General features: G+C 35.4%; 1 protein-coding gene and 1 long non-coding RNA gene across 2 annotated transcripts in view; both read right to left on the bottom strand.

Annotated features, from left to right (window-relative positions):
- Positions 1-4,660, bottom strand: part of LOC127856494 (protocadherin Fat 4-like) — a 35,850-nt gene extending 31,190 nt beyond the window's left edge. Inside the window, exons 1-2 of the mRNA XM_052392746.1 lie at positions 4,574-4,660; positions 911-1,021 (exon numbers count right to left, since the gene is read on the bottom strand). Of these exons, the coding sequence (XP_052248706.1) occupies positions 911-987 (77 nt within the window). The 5' untranslated portion in view covers positions 988-1,021; positions 4,574-4,660. The remainder of the gene's footprint in view (positions 1-910; positions 1,022-4,573) is intronic.
- Positions 4,661-4,663: 3 nt separating this feature from the next.
- Positions 4,664-9,692, bottom strand: LOC127856495 (uncharacterized). The gene is made up of 3 exons (XR_008038070.1): positions 9,619-9,692; positions 8,989-9,038; positions 4,664-4,718 (listed from the first exon to the last, which is right to left on the bottom strand). It is a non-coding gene; the product is annotated as an uncharacterized LOC127856495 (long non-coding RNA).
- Positions 9,693-20,223: the final 10,531 nt, after the last annotated feature.

The raw sequence follows: 20,223 nt of genomic DNA, 5'->3' as shown, positions 1-20,223 counted from the left end.
ACATATTCTGGGGCAAAAGCTTCCAAGGCGCAGGTGATACAAATGTTTTAACACAGGTAATGTCTACATTAAATGATACATGTTTCCAAAACTGGATGTTAGAACTTAATTATAATTCAAGAGCAATAAGTAACTGGCAGTTTTGTAAACTTGAATTGCAACCTCACTTAAAAATGTTGTATAAATTAAGGTAAACCTAATTATTTTAGCTCGATTGCATAGAAAGCCTTGTTTGAAACGCTCTCGAGTCCGTTTCCTGGGACTAGAACCAGTACTGGGTGTCTATGGGGGAAATCTACGCTCCCACAGTGGGGATCGAACCCTCCCGATCATATCCACTACACCACTGCGACCTAAATTAGTATAAATTAGTTTAGGTCTTATCTTTTTAGATTAAGGGTTTCAGCTCATAGATTATAAATAGATTCTGTCAGATGGTATTAACCTGAATCGATACCTTTTCTAGATAGAAAGTGTCAATATTGCAATGTTCTTGAGGATAAATAGCATTTTTATTAGAACTTTCATTATACGATGATATTAGGAAATTAATAATAAAAAATAATATACATATTATTTGAATTGTATAAAATTCATTACTCAAATCTGACTTCTCGCTCTCTTCCAGATTCATCTTTGTTGTTTTTTTATGAGGTCGTTATAAAATTGTTAAATAAATTCTTTAAGCTGTAATTAAATTGTCCTAGACCTTTTCATGAATTGATACTTTATTAAACAATTTATGAAAGTCAATACTGATCACATGAAATGCTTTTATATATTTTAATATGTTTTAATCATGGACTGTATGTCTATTGTATATATTGAATAAACCATAACTAAGGGCCACTGTTCTTGACAATGAACCATGATGAAGAATAAGCTGTTTGTGGAACAATTACATACTAACCTCACGTTTAGGGTATAACTCGAGTAGCCGTTGGATCTAAGGACAGTATCAGTACATTTTATTCTGAATCCTGCCATATAAAAACCACCATTGGGATTCTGAGACAGCAAGCTGTAAACATAAAATGTTACAACTATATTCATGAAAGATAAAACATACCAATTATAAGTTATAATGTATAGCCACCGTTCAAAATGTTTCCAAGAAATAAAACTGTAAAAAAAGATATGTCACGGAAAAGCAGTTTTCTGTAATTTCACACAATCAATAGTTAGTGATTCCTCTGTTATTATATCATAATGTAAATTTAAATTATATATTTCATTCCAACCACGCGCGTTCGACCATAACAAACTACGGTTTTCCGTTACTTCCACTTTTTGTTCCGCATTATCGACCTCTCGGTCGGAATGGCGAGGGCGCGAATATACGATAGGAAGAAGCGAGCGGAAGATGTCAGAACAGGAGATAATGAGTTGAGAACGCGAGATCGCGAAATATGTGTCTTGTTCTGAGACAACTGGGCTTAATTCATGTGCGTAAAGTGCCGTCCCTGATTAGCCTGTGCAGTCCGCACAGGCTAATCAGGGACGACACTCTCCCCCTAAACTTGATTTTCGGTAAGGAGGGACTTCCTTGAAACTAAAAATACCATAAAAGCGGAAAGTGTCGTCCCTGATTAGCCTGTACGGACTGTACAGGCTAATCTGGGACGACACTTAACGCACATGAATTAAGCCCAGTTTTCTCAGAACAAGACACATATAATGATTCCGCACAATAATCTCTTGTATTCGCATCGTGTTTTTAGGCAATCCTTGTCTTTTAAGAGGTCGAAACAACGAAACACTATGTAAAATCGCGATATTAATACTACGATACTGAAATTTGCTAATTTAATAGAACTTAAGCATCGTAATATTCCAACCTAACATCGTTATTTCGCTCCATCTTCCTTTAAATAACATGGGCGAGAACGCGATATTACGCTGCGGGGTCAACATATTTCGATACGAAATTGCAAATTAACGATACGAGATCACGATCATAATATCGCGATCTGGGATCGTGATTACATGATCTCGTCTGAGCATGGCTCGAAAACGCGAGATCATGATATAAACCTTGAAATCCCGCCTTCTGGTTACATAAATTATGCGAATACATGCCATATTATAATTATATTGACTTTCAATATAAAACCTGTATAATTTCATGACGCAATTAAAACGACTACATGTCAAATGTGTAAATAATGCATAATTATGTCAGCTTTTTGGATTCCACTATTAGAATTATTATTAATTCGTATTGGAAATGGGAACTTTTGTACAACGTGTAGACTAAAATCAAATTTATGCATGTGCATAGCACATGACAACTGTATTAATACGGTTTGTTTTATGAAACAAAATAACTAAACGGATCCGAATTGTATGGCTTTATTGTGAGGAAAATCCGATTTGGTGTCAGCGTGTATTCAGGATAGCTTTCAAATGATTATTTGCGTTTATTGAACTATAAACTTAAAAATCAATACAGCGAGAAATACAATAAAATAATTTATAATATGTATTGAAGTGTTCAATTATTTGATAATGTTTTTATGTTTTTCTTTTAAAAAGCATCGAGAGTCATAAACAGAGAACAGAAAAAAGAGTTAACATTCAACACATGTCATTTGTTTTTGAACCCTACACCACCAATGTGAGTTGTAAATGTTTTTGTTGTCGGTTGTGTTAATTGTTGTCCCCGTTTGTGTATGTTTGCGAAAATAAATGAGGACCGGGTTAAATCTCTCGAATAATACAGTTTAAAATAGCTCATGCATAATGCAGACACTTGGCCTTGAATAATTGTTATAACATGAAATACTGTAAACATCGTGTGGTGAGCGTTTAACAATTGCATGATGGTTAGAAAATACATTTTTAATCAATGCGTATAACGTATGTTACTAATGTTATCAATTAATAAGTGCTATGGCAAAACAAAAAGTTGCTTATATTGGTAAAGGTATACACTACACAGTCTAAACGTGAGGATGTTTTTAAAGGTATCAGACGAACGTATGCCTGGTATTTCTAATAAAGATTCGGATCCATCAGCGCTACACGATTTCTCAAAATAAAATGTTTTGAACACATTAATATTTAGGATTAATTGTTGAGTACATGTATGCTGACTAGACTAATAATAGTTTGCCCGCTGAGCACTTCAACACCAATCCGCTCTACCGCCGCACTCGCTTGCAGCAATTGGACCCGGAATAGAAACATCAATGTGAATAAACACAGACATCAACATAATGTTGCCCAACTTTTATTAATTATGTTTCCAGCCTTCATATATCAAATAGTAAAGCAATTACACACGACAGAGCTGCGCAGGACGTCTATTATCGGCCCGCTGCCGAAATAACGGCCCGACGGCCAATTGCGGCTAGGGCCGATTTTATTATTTTAAAATTTATTATAATTATTTTATAATTTATATTGGCCCGCTAGAAACGAATTACGGCCCGCTCGCGACGTCATTTTTTACAATGTATAGTAACAATATGTAATATAGCTTCATAATTTCATTCTGTCCTAGATTACGGAATTATTACTTCACAGATCGGTAATTCGTATTCCCAAAGCAAGTTTGCGAGTTTGAGATACGTATGTTAGACAATGCGATGCGAGATCACGATAAAACTATATGATCTTTCCTCCTGTTTGAAATTGTCGACCTTTGAATGCACAACGTCGAGAACGCGAACAAAAGATGAAAATACACGAAATAAAAGGGTATCTACATTGCTATCTCGAATCGTTATAGCTCGATCTCAAGACGTGATCTCGTGCTCTCGCATCGTTAAGTCGCTCTTCATATCTTGATATCGCTTTCTCGCCTTTTGATTCCAGAGGTCGACATAGCGAAACAACACTTATCTTGAACGGAAAACCGTTCTGGATGCTCGTTTCGGTAAAGAAATTAATTTATTCTTGTTAACGGAAATTTAATAAAGTCATATATGAATGCCAGCGGCAGGGTGCGTTGTTCTAGTATATTCGGCTAGCGAACAATTGCGTCAAGATACGTAACTACTTTACACTTTAATTCGCCCTTGTTGCGTTAACGCCCTTGCCAAAACTACACTCAGCTATTTATTCCGAATGATGATTTTCGATATAATTGGTTAGCGTTTTTGTTAATGGCCAATTATTCTTGAACGCTTCATTAAATCCATAGTAAAGACACCCAACAGTATATAAGTGTCCTTGTAGCAATCTGAAATGCTCTTTTAAAGTTAATAAAAAAGGCTTAAACCAGACGACCAAACTATAATACAGCAGGCATGCATTGTCTTTAATGAAACTGTTTCAGTGAATGTTTTACATTTCAGACGGGTAATATGTCGGTCCATTTACACGACATAGCACATTGATTGCTTGGTGAAAGAAATTGTGGGGTGTGATACATGGCAAATAACGCTCAACATTTTAAAACTTCGATGGTAGAAACACTTTTTTGCAATATATGAACTTGTATTACTGTCGTCTTCATTTACGTATGTACGAATACGATGCTAATACACGATTGAAGTAGTAAATGGCGTGTGCAACTGTTCCCCTATGTCAATTGGCACATAGTCAAGTGATTATCTATTAGTTTTACCTGTACACTGGAGTCCCCTCGATGTTCTCCACTGACAAACTAGTAAAAGAATTGAAGCATGATCCAGTTAAATCAACCCTAGGGGATTGGCTTGAAAGGGGAGATCCTCTCCATGTCATGGCTCCTTCCGCCCGAAAGTCCAAAACTAAATAAAATTAAATGAATTGATAACAAAAACTAAATACGATTTTAAAAATTATCATAATAGAACAACACCATGTTTATTAACGGAACAACACCATGTTTTATTAACGGAACAACACCATGTTTTATTAACGGAACAACACCATGTTTTATTAACGGAACAACACCATGTTTTATTAACGGAACAACACCATGTTTTATTAACGGAACAACACCATGTTTTATTAACGGAACAACACCATGTTTTATTAACGGAACAACACCATGTTTTATTAACGGAACAACACCATGTTTTATTAACGGAATTGTGATAATGAAGGGTACACATTCTTGGATATAAACAGGCGACAATGACATTTATTGACTCGTTATTATTTATCAAATTACGTAAACATATTAACCTTAATAGTTCAACTTTTTAAGCGAAAACAGGAAGGTAGCATTTAAGGGTGTATATATTCAACATAAGCATTTTGATTAACTTTGCAAACGGACCACGTTTAAATGCCTATCTGGGTATTTTACATAAAAGCCTCAGAATATGGTGATGTATATGTCAATTCATTTATATAGAAACTGAAAATATGTATAACAACACTAAGGAATATCGGATTTTCATACGATCAAACTTTTTTTTTAAAGAATGTGTTAAATATCGATCAGTTGCTGTACTCGTACTCATGATGTATCTATATATATATATATGAGTATATATAAACGGAAACGCTGTATTTATTTACGCCGAAGCTTTCGACCTCACGGTCATTATCAGCGGCCATTTTTTATTTCAAGAAGTTTCATTTTATCCTGCCTTTGTTGCAAACATTGACCAAATAAAGCAGGGTCGGATAAACTAGTTGATATCCGGCAGTGCATCACGTGACCGTGATCTATGTATTCCTACGCACCGATTAACATGTTCTTATATTTGACCTTTGCGATTTATTGGGAGTCTGGGACGCACCATGAATGGTATCGTTATATTATATATCATCCTTTTTTTGTTCTTTAAAATATATTACCGAACCAGCTTTCCGTATTTATCATTTTCATTTACTTGATTACGCAATTTATGACGTATATAGTGAGACGTCATTTCTCAGACAAAACATACTACGTATGTAAATAGTGTCTCTCAGGATTTTAGGGACACGATTTTGACGTGGTGGTTTTAACAGTATTTCTTTTAAATATTTTAAAGCATGGAACGAATCATAAACGTATTTTGGATTGTGTGTTTGTGTTTCATAAATGTTAACTTCGAAAGGGATAAACTATTCGCTGCGACAGGATTACGATTTCGTAAATCGGGTTTTGGGTCAGAAATGGTTAGCATTCGATGCAAACGCTATCAAAAAATAGTGTGGTTTAAAATACATTTCGATAATAGAAATGGAAAACAGAAATCGAGTTCGACAAACTTTGAAAGGGATGGAAGAACAGAAAATGGATGTGTATATCGTTGTAAATGTATTGTTATAAGCAATGGATTAAAGTTGTCATCAAGGTAAATAAAATTTAGTTTTTGTTTTGCTGTGGCATTTTGTTTCCTTTTTTTACCAAGAAAAATATCACGTTCTCGATTCGTTTTTATTTCTTCTCATATTTTTAATGGAAATTATTTAAAGGAACAGTTTAACGTGGACCTATTTTTTTATGTGACACAATCGGTAGTTATTCGTTCATCAGGAATGTAGGAGGCCCGACAAGAATAATAATATTGTTATGTCAATTAATCATTTTTATCCTGCCTTTGTTGCAAACATTGACCAAATAAAGCAGGGTCTGATAAACTAGTTGATATCCGGCAGTGCATCACTTGACCGTGATCTATGTATTCCTTCGCGCGGATTAACATGTTCTTATATTTGACCTTTGCGATTTATTGGGAGTCTGGGACGCACCATGAATGGTATCGTTATATTATATATCATCTTTTTTTGTTCGTTAAAATATATAACCAAACCAGCTTTCCGTATTTATCATTTTCATTTACTTGATTACGCAATTTATGACGTATCTAGTGTGACGTCATTTCTCAGACAAAACATACTACGTATGTATATAGTGTCTCTCAGGATTTTAGGGACACGATTTTGACGTGGTGGTTTTAACAGTATTTCTTTTAAATATTTTAAAGCATGGAACGAATCATAAACGTATTTTGGATTGTGTGTTTGTGTTTCATAAATGTTAACTTCGATAGGAATAAAATATTCGCATCGACAGGATTACGATTTCGTAAATCGGGTTTTGGGTCAGAAATGGTAAGCATTCGATGCGAACGCTATCAAAAACTAGTGTGGTTTAAAATATATTTCGATAATAGAAATGGAAAACAGAAACCGAGTTCGACAAACTTTGAAAGGGATGGAAGAACAGAAAATGGATGTGTATATTGTTGTAAATGTATTGTTATAAGCAATGGATTAAAGTTGTCATTAAGGTAAATAAAATTCAGTTTTTGTTTTGCTGTGGCATTTTGTTTTCCTTTTTTACCAAGAAAAATATCACGTTCTCGATTCGTTTTTATTTCTTCTCATTTTTTTAATGAAAATTATTTAAAGGAACAGTTTAACGTGGACGTATTTTTTTATATGACACAATCGGTAGTTATTCGGTCGTCAGGAATGTAGGAGGCCCGACAAGAATAATAATATTGTTATGTCAATTTATCATTTGTATTTGATAAAATGTGTCAACGGCATGAAGCAGGATAAATCGAATACATGGTTGGTGCCGAGTTGGAGAAAGTTTATCCGGTTCGTCCCGAAAAAGAAAATTAGGGCTCGCTAAAGCTCGCCCTATTTTCTTTTTCTAAGCCTCACCGGATAAACTTTCTCCATCTCGGCACCAACCATGTATTCTCTATGTATTTGATAAAATGTGTCAACGGATTGAAGCAGGATAAATCGAATACATGGTTGGTGCCGAGATGGAGAAAGTTTATCCGGTTCGTCCCGAAAAAGAAAATTAGGGCTCGCTAAAGCTCGCCCTATTTTCTTTTTCTAAGCCTCACCGGATAAACTTTCTCCATCTCGGCACCAACCATGTATTTTCTATATATACGGATATGACATCGTGCATTTCCGGCGTCAACGTCGTTTTCGCGCGCTTTCATGAACGTTTATTCCTGTACGTTGATACCATATGGTCGGTATGAAGACCGTAAGGTCGAAAGCTTCGCCATAAAATAAATACAGCGTTTTTGTTTAAATAATACAAGGCTTAAAGAGACTGTGTTATACAAATATTTCTCATTATTTATTTCAGGACCTGCAAAATCATTATCTGTATCATACTTACTTTTAGGTATAAGATTTATTTTACTGGGCATAATTCATGTGCGTAAAGTGTCGTCCCAGATTAGCCTGTGCAGTCCGCACAGGCTAATCAGGGACGACACTTTCCGCCTAAACTTGATTTTCGGTAAGAAGGGAATTCCTTGAAACTAAAAATACCATTAAAGCGGAAAGTGTCGTCCCTGTGCGTACTGCACAGTCTAATCTGGGACGACACTTTACGCACATGAATTAAGCCCAGTTTTCTCAGAACAAGACACATTTGTTCTCATATTGGCATGTTTTCAATCGTAAAGCAATAGCATGGCTAAAAATTCTGTATACGATGTACAGACAAGCGAAGCACCACATATACATAATTCGATTAAGTTTACTCATATCTAGGCGAGTGATATATTGTAAAAGCGTTTGAATTTGTTTTCTTAAGTGTACAATGGATGTGTTGTTATAAACTAACTGTAGAGGGTCGGATAAGATTTCATTTTGAGAACAGTTGACATAATTACTGTTTTATTGTATTTAAATCATATCAAACACAGTTTCTTTTAAAAAAAGATCATTTATAAATATATTATTGTCCTTTCATATTCATGTACAAACCATTCCAGTTAATTTCACATTGTTTAAATGTCCATTCGGATAGAATAATTCAACCATTGTTTATATAAAGTTTTCAGTATATTCAAAATGATATCACATATATTTTGCAATTTTTAAAAGTTGCTTACTACTGTTATTTATAAAAACGACTACTTCTGTGCATAACATTATTGTTATCACAGTTAGCACAGTTTTCATGATTTGTTAATTTAATATACGATCTTTGAAACTTTTAGAACGCGATATTATAAACATTTCAATTCAGAGTTATCTTTATCTGAGTGAGATGCCGAACCTCGCCGCCCCAATTTTGTGCCGACGTCATTATTTTCCCTGTGTCAAGCACCAATAAACAAAAGTAAAATTTACCTAAAACGATGACAAATGTCCGCCAAAGACGAAGGACCATGATTCTCGAACTGAAAGATAAAAAATCATGATTTCATGTAAAATAATCCAGTGAGTTGAATGTGATATGTACGTTAATTTAGTTCTTTGTTCGTTTTTCGTCTGGCACTATACGCGCTTTGTGATTTGTTTTAATTCCGTAACATCAATCTTCTACAGCGCACGGGATACAAATGCACACAATTGTATGTAATTTCTACTTTACAAAGTCAGAATGTAAAGTATTGATTAAACGTTAAAGTATAGGAACGATTGAGTATACAACATCAACATTAAAAATGATATATGTTTTTAACTATATGTGCGCATTGAACAAATATGTTCAAATCAAAAGTACGTATGGTAATTCTTATATGTATAAAAAAAACAATTTGCATAATTACTATGGATTAATTTTGTTTCGTGTATATAAACCTTATTTTTTATATTTTAATAGTTTTCTCACTATTCTCATTTTATGTTAATCCATATTTAATGACATACACATAATTACTGTTTGGAACGTGAACACACACACTTATAGCTGCAGATATTACACCATGTAAATATTATGACTAAATAGATGGTGTATATAATTAAAAAATACACTACCAATTCACTGTTACAAAAACTTAATATCCAAATTGGTTATCCAAAACCACTGTTAGCAAACGAAGTACTTCACTCACTCTTGTTATTTGAAATTATGGGGATTTCATTGACAACACCCGGCGTGAAATATGATAGCGATGAATGCATAAGTGGTTTTCGAACGAACTGTAAACAGGCAAGCTATGGAAAAAAGTAATTTAAAATATTCTACCTTAGTGTATTCTACCTTAGCTGAGGCATTCCGATCGTTTGAGAGAATGTATTAACATTAACCCATTTATGCCTAGTGGACTCCATCCTTCAAAATTGGATCAATTTATTTATAAAAATAGGGATGTATAGTATATTTATTTCTATATTTATAATATTTCTTAAAGATATCCATTCAAGCAAACAGCATCATTCGCCGTCTCATCTGGGTCTACGCTGTTTGCTAAGGGCTTTTTTCTAGACGCTAGGCATAAATGGGTTTAAGCCGTGTTTAAAGTTTAAATCATCCTTTCTGTGCAAATAGCAGTCACAATTACCATGGCTGAAAAGCTATTCGATTAAAACCAAACAGCATATTGTTCGTTACTTTAACGTATAATTGGAACATACGCACTTTAACAAACTCAAACTACTGTTTATGTCTGCACGATATACCTTTAAAGAAGCCTTTTCGCGTTTTGGTAAATTGACAAATGGAAAAAAAATTGTTTCAGATTCGCTATTGTTCGTTGCAGTTTTGATATGTTCGAAGAATAGAAATACTGAACATTTACCATGCCCTTAAATATCCTATCTTTTGACGATATAAAAACCTGAAAATTATAAAGCGTTGCAACTTTGTTTTTGTCGTTATATAATGTCATACTTAGACGATTGCTTACATACGGTAGAAAATTCATAATTATTATTAGCACGAATGGCCGAGTGGTCTAAGCAAAAGAGTTTTACTCCAGAGGTCAGTGGTTCGAGCCCAGTTGATAGTTACTTATTTGTTTCTTTAATTTTCTTCTTGTTTTTTACTGGAGCTTTTTTGATCCAATGTTAACATTTATCAATATAAAGCATTTAATGACAAACTATAATACATGTCAAAATCTGTGAAAAAATAGCCCATTTACTTCCTTTAATGTGGGTAAAAAATCTGATACTAGCCAGTTTTTTCTCAAACGCAAGCCGTTTTTACATCGATTTTGGTGTTGTTTTTTTTCGCTGTCGTTTTCTATTGTATGTGCATAGAACCAAGTTAAGAAGATTAGAGTATAACCTAAGCATATGCTTTCCAATAACTTTCTTTCGCACGCCATTTGTGCCCCCTCCCCCCAACGCGCCCCCCCCCCCCCACTCTTAAACCGCCTATGAGCACAACTAGAAAGATACGTTTATCTAACCGTAAAATAAATATATGAAACGTTAAACCTAAATTTCATTATAATATTGAAGACATCAAGTTCGTGTAGACAGACTCTAACCTGAATTTCACATTTAATAATATCCTGATTCGGCCAAATTTCAGATCAGCGTTAATGGTCAGTGACATTACATGACGACCAAAAGTATATAGATCTATGTTACAAATTAACATCTAATGAAATAACACATATTTGTCCTTGCTACACAAACATTATCGTGAATGTTCAACACTGAAACAAGCATAGGCCTTTCAATCCGCACCCCTGATTGAAGAAGGGCAGTCTTCAGTTACTGCCATAAGTTGAGCCTTGTTCTGAGAAAACTGGGCTTAATGCATGTGCGTAAAGTGTCATCCCAGATTAGCCAGTGCAGACCGCACAGGCAAATCAGGGACGACACTTTCCGCCTTAACTTGATTTTCGTTAAGGAAGGACTTCCGTGAAACTAAAAATACCAGAAAAGCGTAAAGTGTCGTCCCTGATAGGCCTGAGCGGACTGCACAGGCTAATCCGGGACGACTCTTTACGCACATGCATAATGGCAAGTTTTCTCAGAACGCGACTCAGTAGATGCACTAAATATCGGTTAAACTGCTAACACAAGACAAGTAAGAGTTAGTTAACTGACGACCTTGATATAATTGAATATTAAATATTATTAAATTAAATTAATTACCATTGAAAATCAAGGTAAAGTAATCAGAGAAAGCCAATGTATCTAATTAACCTAATTTAAAACGTCGGATTTGGTGTGACGATCATTTACTCATGTCATTCAAGTATAAATCGTTTTCTTGTTCTTGAATTGAATTAACACGCAAGTGTCGGGCATCGTTTACTATACTCTGTCTTTCTAAAAAAACAAATAATGTAGCTTGAAGTACGCTCGGGAAGTTGCTCAAGTTCTCTATTTACACCGTTAATCACAAAGTATATTCATGTTTTTACAACTATATTTGTGTAATTGTTAAATCTATGAATAATGGAAATGTGCGGGTTTAAACATAACAATAATTAAATGTTTTGGATGGTTGTTTTCATTATTGACTTTCCAATTTTTAAAATAATAATATGCTTGTTGTCATTTTACTGTCACCATGTACGCTTCAAAATAGTACTAATCAACGATGACACAACCGTAGCTATATCCGACCAACTCTCAAATATGCGAGCATACGAGAACAAGACACCCATTGGGTGTGGAACAGAATTTACCAAACGAATATGTATACACCTCATCCACAGTCTCACTTTATACAGCAACCACTTTGACGGGCATGGTCTGCCTAGCTGTTTTGAAATTGCAATTTCGCTGTGCCTTGATATACACTGTAAGTGGTGCATTACCGAAACGATACAGATGTAGCATTTAACGACGTACCTCATTTAATTACGTGTATGTAGCTGTTTATAATAAAATAAAATTGTACGTTTAAGCCTTTAAGCAACGTATGTGCGGCTGACTGCACTCTCGTAAAGCTAAAAGTGTTTTTTGTATATGTCAAGCTGTTACACGTTCGTCATTGAATAACAATGTAAAATTGTATGAATTTAGTTGAGAAATTTACGAATTTTATTTAAAGACCACACTAAGTGAAATATATATTCAGCAATAACATATTCTTCTGCAAAGAAGGCGTAAAACGGAAACTTACCAGACATATTTTATAACAGACATAATGTGGGCCGAGGCAAACAACTGCCGTTAATTTCTGACGGAATGTCGGTGAAATACGTTCATCAAGAATGAATCCTTGTAATATGTGATCACAGACATATGTTAAATATGAAACGCGAATTCGTGTGTGAAAATGCAGTGAACAAATATATATTTTGTTGCGATTAAACGATTAAAAGTTTTAAAGTTTTCTTTAAACCCAGTAGCGTTATCCTCCGCTAAACAAGGGCGTTATTGGTAGCGATGTTATCAAATACGACATAAATGTAATGCATTTAATGGCTTTCGGTTTCGCATGGTTACATTTTGCATATCATATACTCTTTTCGAGTAGGCATATTCAAATTATGACACCTTCATGGTTATATGAACAATAATTAACTGATGAAAATTATTAGTGTTTCATGATGAAGCATTAATAATATCTAGTTTTCGTATTCTACTTCAATTGGATATCTGCATAATAATCAACATGATAAACATGTTTACAGTTTGACTGTTAAGTTAATGTAATTTGCCTTTGAATTCTTAAAAAAAAGGACATTCGATATCCTAAGCGTGCATAAAGCCTTTTGATACTGTATGCACATTGCATTGTCATGGACAATTTCGCAAAATAAATGTAGAGTTAAAAAAAAACAAATCATCAAAACAGCATAGAATGAAACGCATCATTATACATTCCTTATTCAAAATCAGATATAAGAGAATCACTCCCGGTTTAGACCAAAAAAGAAAGAAATACTGAGTGCATTTTGTGTTTTAAGAAGGTAGTTTTGTTTACTTGTTCGTTTGTTCGTTTTTTCTGTCATTTGCCCGTTTGTTTGTTTAAACCGTATTTGGGACACATAACATCGGTCAGTTAACCTACTCACACGTGTTTTGGTTAAGCTGTACTATCAGTTTATGTGCATATCTTCAAGTAACTGGACGCTTGAATCAGGGACACGGTTGGGCTGGCCGCAAATCGTTTCTCATGTATTTCAGTCGGCATATTCGCAAGGTATGAGTCTTTACTAGTATTAGTATATGCGATTGGATTTTAATATAAGTGCCCTGTTAACTGTACATACTGGCCCGATAAAGACAATTACTAATGTTCTTGCAACTGCACTATTTAATGATTTATTTACGTTTTAAATTCATAACTTCCTCTTTGTCAATTTCAAAAAGAAATACTGTACACCATTAGGATACGGAGTGTCGCGTGCAAAACGTGGGCATAATACCTCATTTTCCTATTGAAACTGTATACGTATGTATCACTTTTGCAATAACATATCACACATGTTATATTCATATATTGCTTCACCCAATAAAGCAGAGTTCACACCCACATTTTAATGTAGGTAAAATGGGGCATACCACACTTACACTTAAGGTAAAAGGTGTAACAATAATGAATAATGCTTATAATTTACACTAATAAAGCAGTTGCGGTTTGTAACGCATGCTTCAATGGATATTCTTCGTAAACCTTTTTTAATATATCCTGCCTTATATAGTCCTGATTTGGTAACGACGTGCAATTACATGTAGTCAAATATTCTCATAGATTAACTTCGAATAATTTGTCAAGCCAACATCGTCTTTAACTTGCGGTTTCCCAGCCAATTCATCAAACTAATTATGACTACCGGTACACATTCTATAACATATCGTGGGCTCCTAAAAATCTCTTCCAGTCAATAACGAAACAGCAAACATTGCTAGTACATATATTGTTACGGTTTACTTTAAAACAGGGCATTAATGTTTGTCGAAATATGATAAGAGCGTTAAGTTTTATGCAAATGTTGATTTCAATTTAATGTATTCACGTCAAATGCGTTCATTTAGACGAGTGTCGCCAAAGAAGATACGCCTGTGATTGCTTGGTTGATATAAATGAACTCTTTACACTCACATACAAAACACATAAATACAGAGAAATCAACAAACACTTATCTCCAGACTAAATGATATACATGTACCAGACAAACGTATTTGGTAGATATTATCAGATGTTTTATTATCAGATGTTTTATTATCGGATGTTTTATTATCAGATGTTTTATTATCAGATGTTTTATTATCATGTTTTATTCCATTTTGTGTGATATGTGGCACTTAGCTTTACATGGCGAAAACACCCCTTTCTTAGTTAGAATTTAACATGTACATACGACCACAATCTACATTAATTTAATTTAAAAAAAGTTGTAAGATGTTGCCATACAACGGAAAAATATTGATTTGCCAAAAGTAAAATATAAATAGTACCTATTGCTATTGAGAATAGTTGTCATCAAAATTGATATACATGTGTGACATTTTGAATAAATGTTTCTGCAAATCGACACAAGTCTTGTCACAACAATTCATGTAGATCACATTAGTTTCGAATGGCCGCGTCATACGATTTTTCGGGTTCATACTGATGTCATATATTAAATGTCATTACTTCCGGAATCACATGGCATTACGGTTATACGTAGAATGATTTATAATCAAAATCGTTGAGCTATTCGATCCTTCTAAGTATTAAACACAAATCTTACCCTGACTTTCGACCGCACTTATCTATGCCACGCCTCAGCGTTCAAATACCTAATTGTCACTGCAATATCGCCACGCTTCGTGAGTTCAATAGAAAACTACGAAGAAAGTCGGAATTAGGTTTCAGTGAAAAATATGTTACCATTATTCAATCTTAAAAATTCTTGTTCACACTTTGGAAAAATAAACGTGTTCTAAAAATTTCATATATATTACAAAAATGTAACGCTGTTTAAAAATCCTTCTTTATTGACTACGTTATAATAGCACACAGCAACATATCGGTTCGTTTATTGATAAGTATAGGCAGCACTATAAAGCATGTTTAAATATTATATTAAGTCAGAGTGTTGCAGAAGAAGACTTTTCTCCCAAAGGTCCCGGGTGCGAATCGACTCGAAGTTAAATGCTCTACACAGAATACGCAGATTAAACTTGCTCCAGCCATTGTTATTGGCGGTGTAAGGTTGTTTTAAAGTAACATGGCTTATGAAATTATAGTTTTTTTATGAACATATTGGTATATGCACGTTTTTGTAAGGTATGAAACGTGTCAAGTGCCGAGTAATTCCGTATGATATAGTCTTATTTCGAGCATATTCAAAATTCGCTTGTGTAGTTAACGTTGAACTATTTAAGAACCGATCAATCAAGTCACGCTGTTACAGCCTAATAGACATAATTTACTTTTAATCTGGATATTGTGGAGAAAATAACATTTTAAACTGACATATGTACATGAGGCAATGGTCACACCATATATAAGATATAAATATGTGAAGGCAGTACACAAAAGTACTTATACTAAATGTTCGAAAAAAGAAAGTCGCTGTTCATTTATAAGGGAATAAAAATTATATTCTGACACAAGATTTAATCGACGTAATTTGGGAAAAGGTAAACATAAAGTGAAATAAACAATGTGACACGTAAATATGTTTACGTCCTCTTAATTTCACATGAAAATCTTTTTAAAAGGAGTGGACTTTAGCTGGAATGTTAAATTACACACATGTTATATACTATTTTCAGGCTTCGTCATTCATCATGGACATCATACAGCCTGTGCCGACTGTAACTTCGCAACTGCGTATCACACACTGAAATCTGAGTTTAAGTACAAACACTTCAAGCCATCCTACTTAAGAACATCCTCAGTGCGTTTGATCTCATAAGCAGGTCGTTAATCATCACCAGTATGTATTACTGGACTAAGAAACTGGGGGAACGTTTCAATAAACATCGTAATACACGTTTACGATACGATACATTCTTTTGAAGATGCATAATTGCTTTAGTCCATATCATATGTTTATAAATGTTCAGCACTTAATTACTGACATTGGCATCTCTAGCGCCGTATATATTTGACGAGCACAGCGAGCTAGTTCGTCTATATATTAAGATTACAAAATTCTCTCGTAAGTTAACATTGTCGTATGATCCTTTATGAAACGGCCCACGGGTTTGTTTCCATGACATTGTGTATGTTTGCAGTAAAGGATAACCCGTGAAAAAGCAAGCACTTATTTCCTAAGGGGTCCTTTGGTTTTGCTGAAGAGACAGCAAGCAAATGGTTACAGTATTTAGATAAAAGGAATCCGGGTGCGATACCCTTGCTCTTTGCGAATAGATCCCTTACTTAGTGTATAGCACCGATACACGCGAGAATTACCTGGGTTTCATACCAGTACATCTCTAATTGGGTGGAAAAAAACTTTAAGCATTTTTGAAATGCCCAGTGCCCCGGCTAAGAATTGAACCGGTAGACCAGAGTGTTACCACTCGACTTCCGCACCACCCTTGTTGTCCTCAGCACCATATTTACTAGTATTTACGTCATTTACTGGCGTCACTTAATACAGTCACAGTTGTCCTTTCCAAGCTGGTGTACCAGCACATTTGTAAATATGCATGTTTCTTACTACTTGAATCAGGTGTAAAGATAGAATGGTATCAGAATAATTTCATGCTTAATCAACCACACTAGCTATGTGACCGGGCGGTAAATCGAACTCGTGATCGTTAGTAAGATTTATTTGTAGACCGATGCTTTAGTCATTATCTAGGAGTGTTGTATAAAGCCCCACGCATTTTTTTCAACAATTCACCATTTGATTTCAAGGTACGAGGTGAGGTGAACAGCACGTATGGGCCTGTGGTAAAAATAGCAAGTACATGAAGTAGAAGAATTCACCGGATTGAGAGAGTTAACGCAGGTATGAATGCAAAAATATATACATATCATAAATACTGTTTTATATTACCATTGTTATGTTTTATCTAAAGGCTGGATGAACATATTTCAAACTACATTTATACAGCGCTCCTCTGTACTTGTTTTTTAAGAGCATAGTCATCCAAATGTGTTCGATATGTTTACTACTAGACTGAAAATTGATTCAAAGAGGTAACTGTAATCCCTATCCTTGCAAAGCCAATCTCATATCGATACCCACGGTATTTTCATTCAAATATGTATATTAAATATAGTATTCGATTTTGAGAGGATTTTTCATCGGATTGGTTTGTTTTGTGTCATAAGACACATCAGTTGGCTTTTCCTGAATCTAGCAAAGTCCATTGTCTATTTGTCAAACTACGAGGTTTCAAAATTAATGTAAGAAACATTTCATCTTGTATGGAAATATTTGAAGGATATACTTGTATTTCAATTTATATTGAAGCACTTTATCGATACCAGCTATTACTTTGCAATCACGATGCCATTTGTTAAATAGTATGGTTCCGCATAATATCATTTAAGTATGTTCAGGTACATTTATAAAAATGATCTACGCTAAAGGTCAGGAAATGCTTATGTTATAGAATCCTTTAATTACGCAGGGGAAATAAAGATAACCATACACTCTCTACCATAAAACAGCACATACTATATTTCTGTGACGAAAATGGTATACAATTTTTGTAAATACCTTATATAAACGCAACATTACACTCGCATTACTTTGTTGAAAGCGTTGATAATGGCTTAAACTGACATCGTTTGATGATTTACTGTAGTATGATGTTGTCATATATTACATTAAATTACTATCGGTATCATGTGACATGACATTTATAATTTGAATGACTGAGCTTGTTTTCAACATCACTGAACTATGAACACATTCAAACGATAACTATGGAATTCTGTTTGATGAGCATGAGTGTTGCACGTAAATTTTCATAAACATTGGATATATAAGTCGTGTTATGAGAAAACTGGACATAATGCATGTGCGTAAAGTGTCGTCCTAGATTAGCCTGTGCACAGGCTAATCGGGGACGACACTATCCGCTTTTATGACATTTTTCGATAAAATGAAGTCTCTTCTTAGCAAAAATTTAATTAAAGCGGAAAGTGTCGTCCCGGATTAGCATGTGCGGACTGCACAGGCTAATCTGGGACGACACTTTGGGCACATGCATTATGACCAGTTTTCTCAGAACGCGACTCATATATTATCTTATGGGAAGAATCGGATACAGCATCTATTTACAATGTGTGCTTTAGTTATACCGAAGGTGAACTGTATACTGTACATAATGAAAATGAAACAGCGAAATTTCTTTTTTTTATTTGCAATTCAATACTGCAATACTTAAAGCCCAAGTCTGGCTATTGCCGGTAGAGCCCCGGTCCATCCCGGTTTGCTAACGCCTATTGACCGGCAAGAGCCGGGATGATTCGTAAATTTTGTTTAACGTGGTCACACTATTTTTAGGTGCCGCCCCGGTTGGAGCCGGTCAACAACCCGGCAGAGTCCCGGTCAACCCCGGACTAGCTACGGTTTATCCCGGTGAAGCCCCGGCAGACCCCCGGTTGTCGCCGCAAATGCCCCGATGGAGCCCCCATTAAAAGCCGGCAGCGTCCCGGCAGTGCCCCGGTATACCGTAATTCCGCCGGCACTCATAAGGGCTATACCGGTATCAGACGCCGGAAGAGCTTCGGCAACGACCCGGTTTAAAACCGGTCGTCGCCGGTAATGCCCCGGCGGAACCCTGGTGAATGCCGGTGGCGTCCCGGCAGAGCGCCGATTTACCTATTTACCGTAGCTATGCTGGGACTCTGACTGCATTCACCGGGGCTCCACCTGGGCACCACCGGCGACAACCGCGGCGTTGCCGTAGCTCTGACGGGATCTGTATGGGCCCCGGATGAGCTACGATGCCGTCCCGGTTGTTCCCGGTGCCGTCCCGTTGTTCCCGATACCGCGCCGGTCGTTGTCGGTCCTTGACGGTGAGTCCCAGTGCATCCCGGAGGTATTCAACAATTAAAAACTTTCACGGTGGAGCACAGGTTGTCCCCGGTACATCCCGTTCGTCCCCGGTGGAGCGCCAGTTCATCCCGGTAGAGCCACGGTTCATCCCGATAGATCCCGGATCACGCACCGGGGCTCCACCGGCACCATAGTGAGATTGGGACTAAAGATCATTGTTTGGCCCTTATCGGTGACCTTAAATGAAGCTCAATTAAAATATTCAAATACTTAAATCTCTGTATTTTAAGAGACATTGAGTTTAATCTGAATTACAGATGTAATAATACCTTCATTCTGCTAATGTGCATACTTAAGATGTGACTTATATGTCCTCGCAACAAAACAAACCTTGAATTTTCTTGACCTATATCTTACTTAAGCAAGGAAGTTGTTAGTTAATGGCATAAGTATGCACTTGGTATTGGTAAAGCAGCAGACGTAGAAGAAAGCATTAGTTTGTAAACGGACATCGTGATATAACTGAAATAATATTGAAAACGTTCATAAAATTGAAAAGTAAAAACCCAACTAAACAAACAAAGAAAACAATTTCATTGAATTAAAATTCGTTTTTATTAATTCGAAGACACATGGTAATGCCATGCATCGTTTCAAATACACAGACCAATTAATTTAGCTGTAATTACTTTAGGGTCGGTTCTTAAATTTCTCCAATTAACACACAATGCAAAATATTTTTATATTTTTACGTTTAACATGCATT

Source organism: Dreissena polymorpha, chromosome 13 (genome assembly GCF_020536995.1).
Source record: "Dreissena polymorpha isolate Duluth1 chromosome 13, UMN_Dpol_1.0, whole genome shotgun sequence".
Classification (NCBI taxonomy): domain Eukaryota; kingdom Metazoa; phylum Mollusca; class Bivalvia; order Myida; family Dreissenidae; genus Dreissena; species Dreissena polymorpha.
This window is presented reverse-complemented; position numbering and strand designations above follow the sequence as displayed.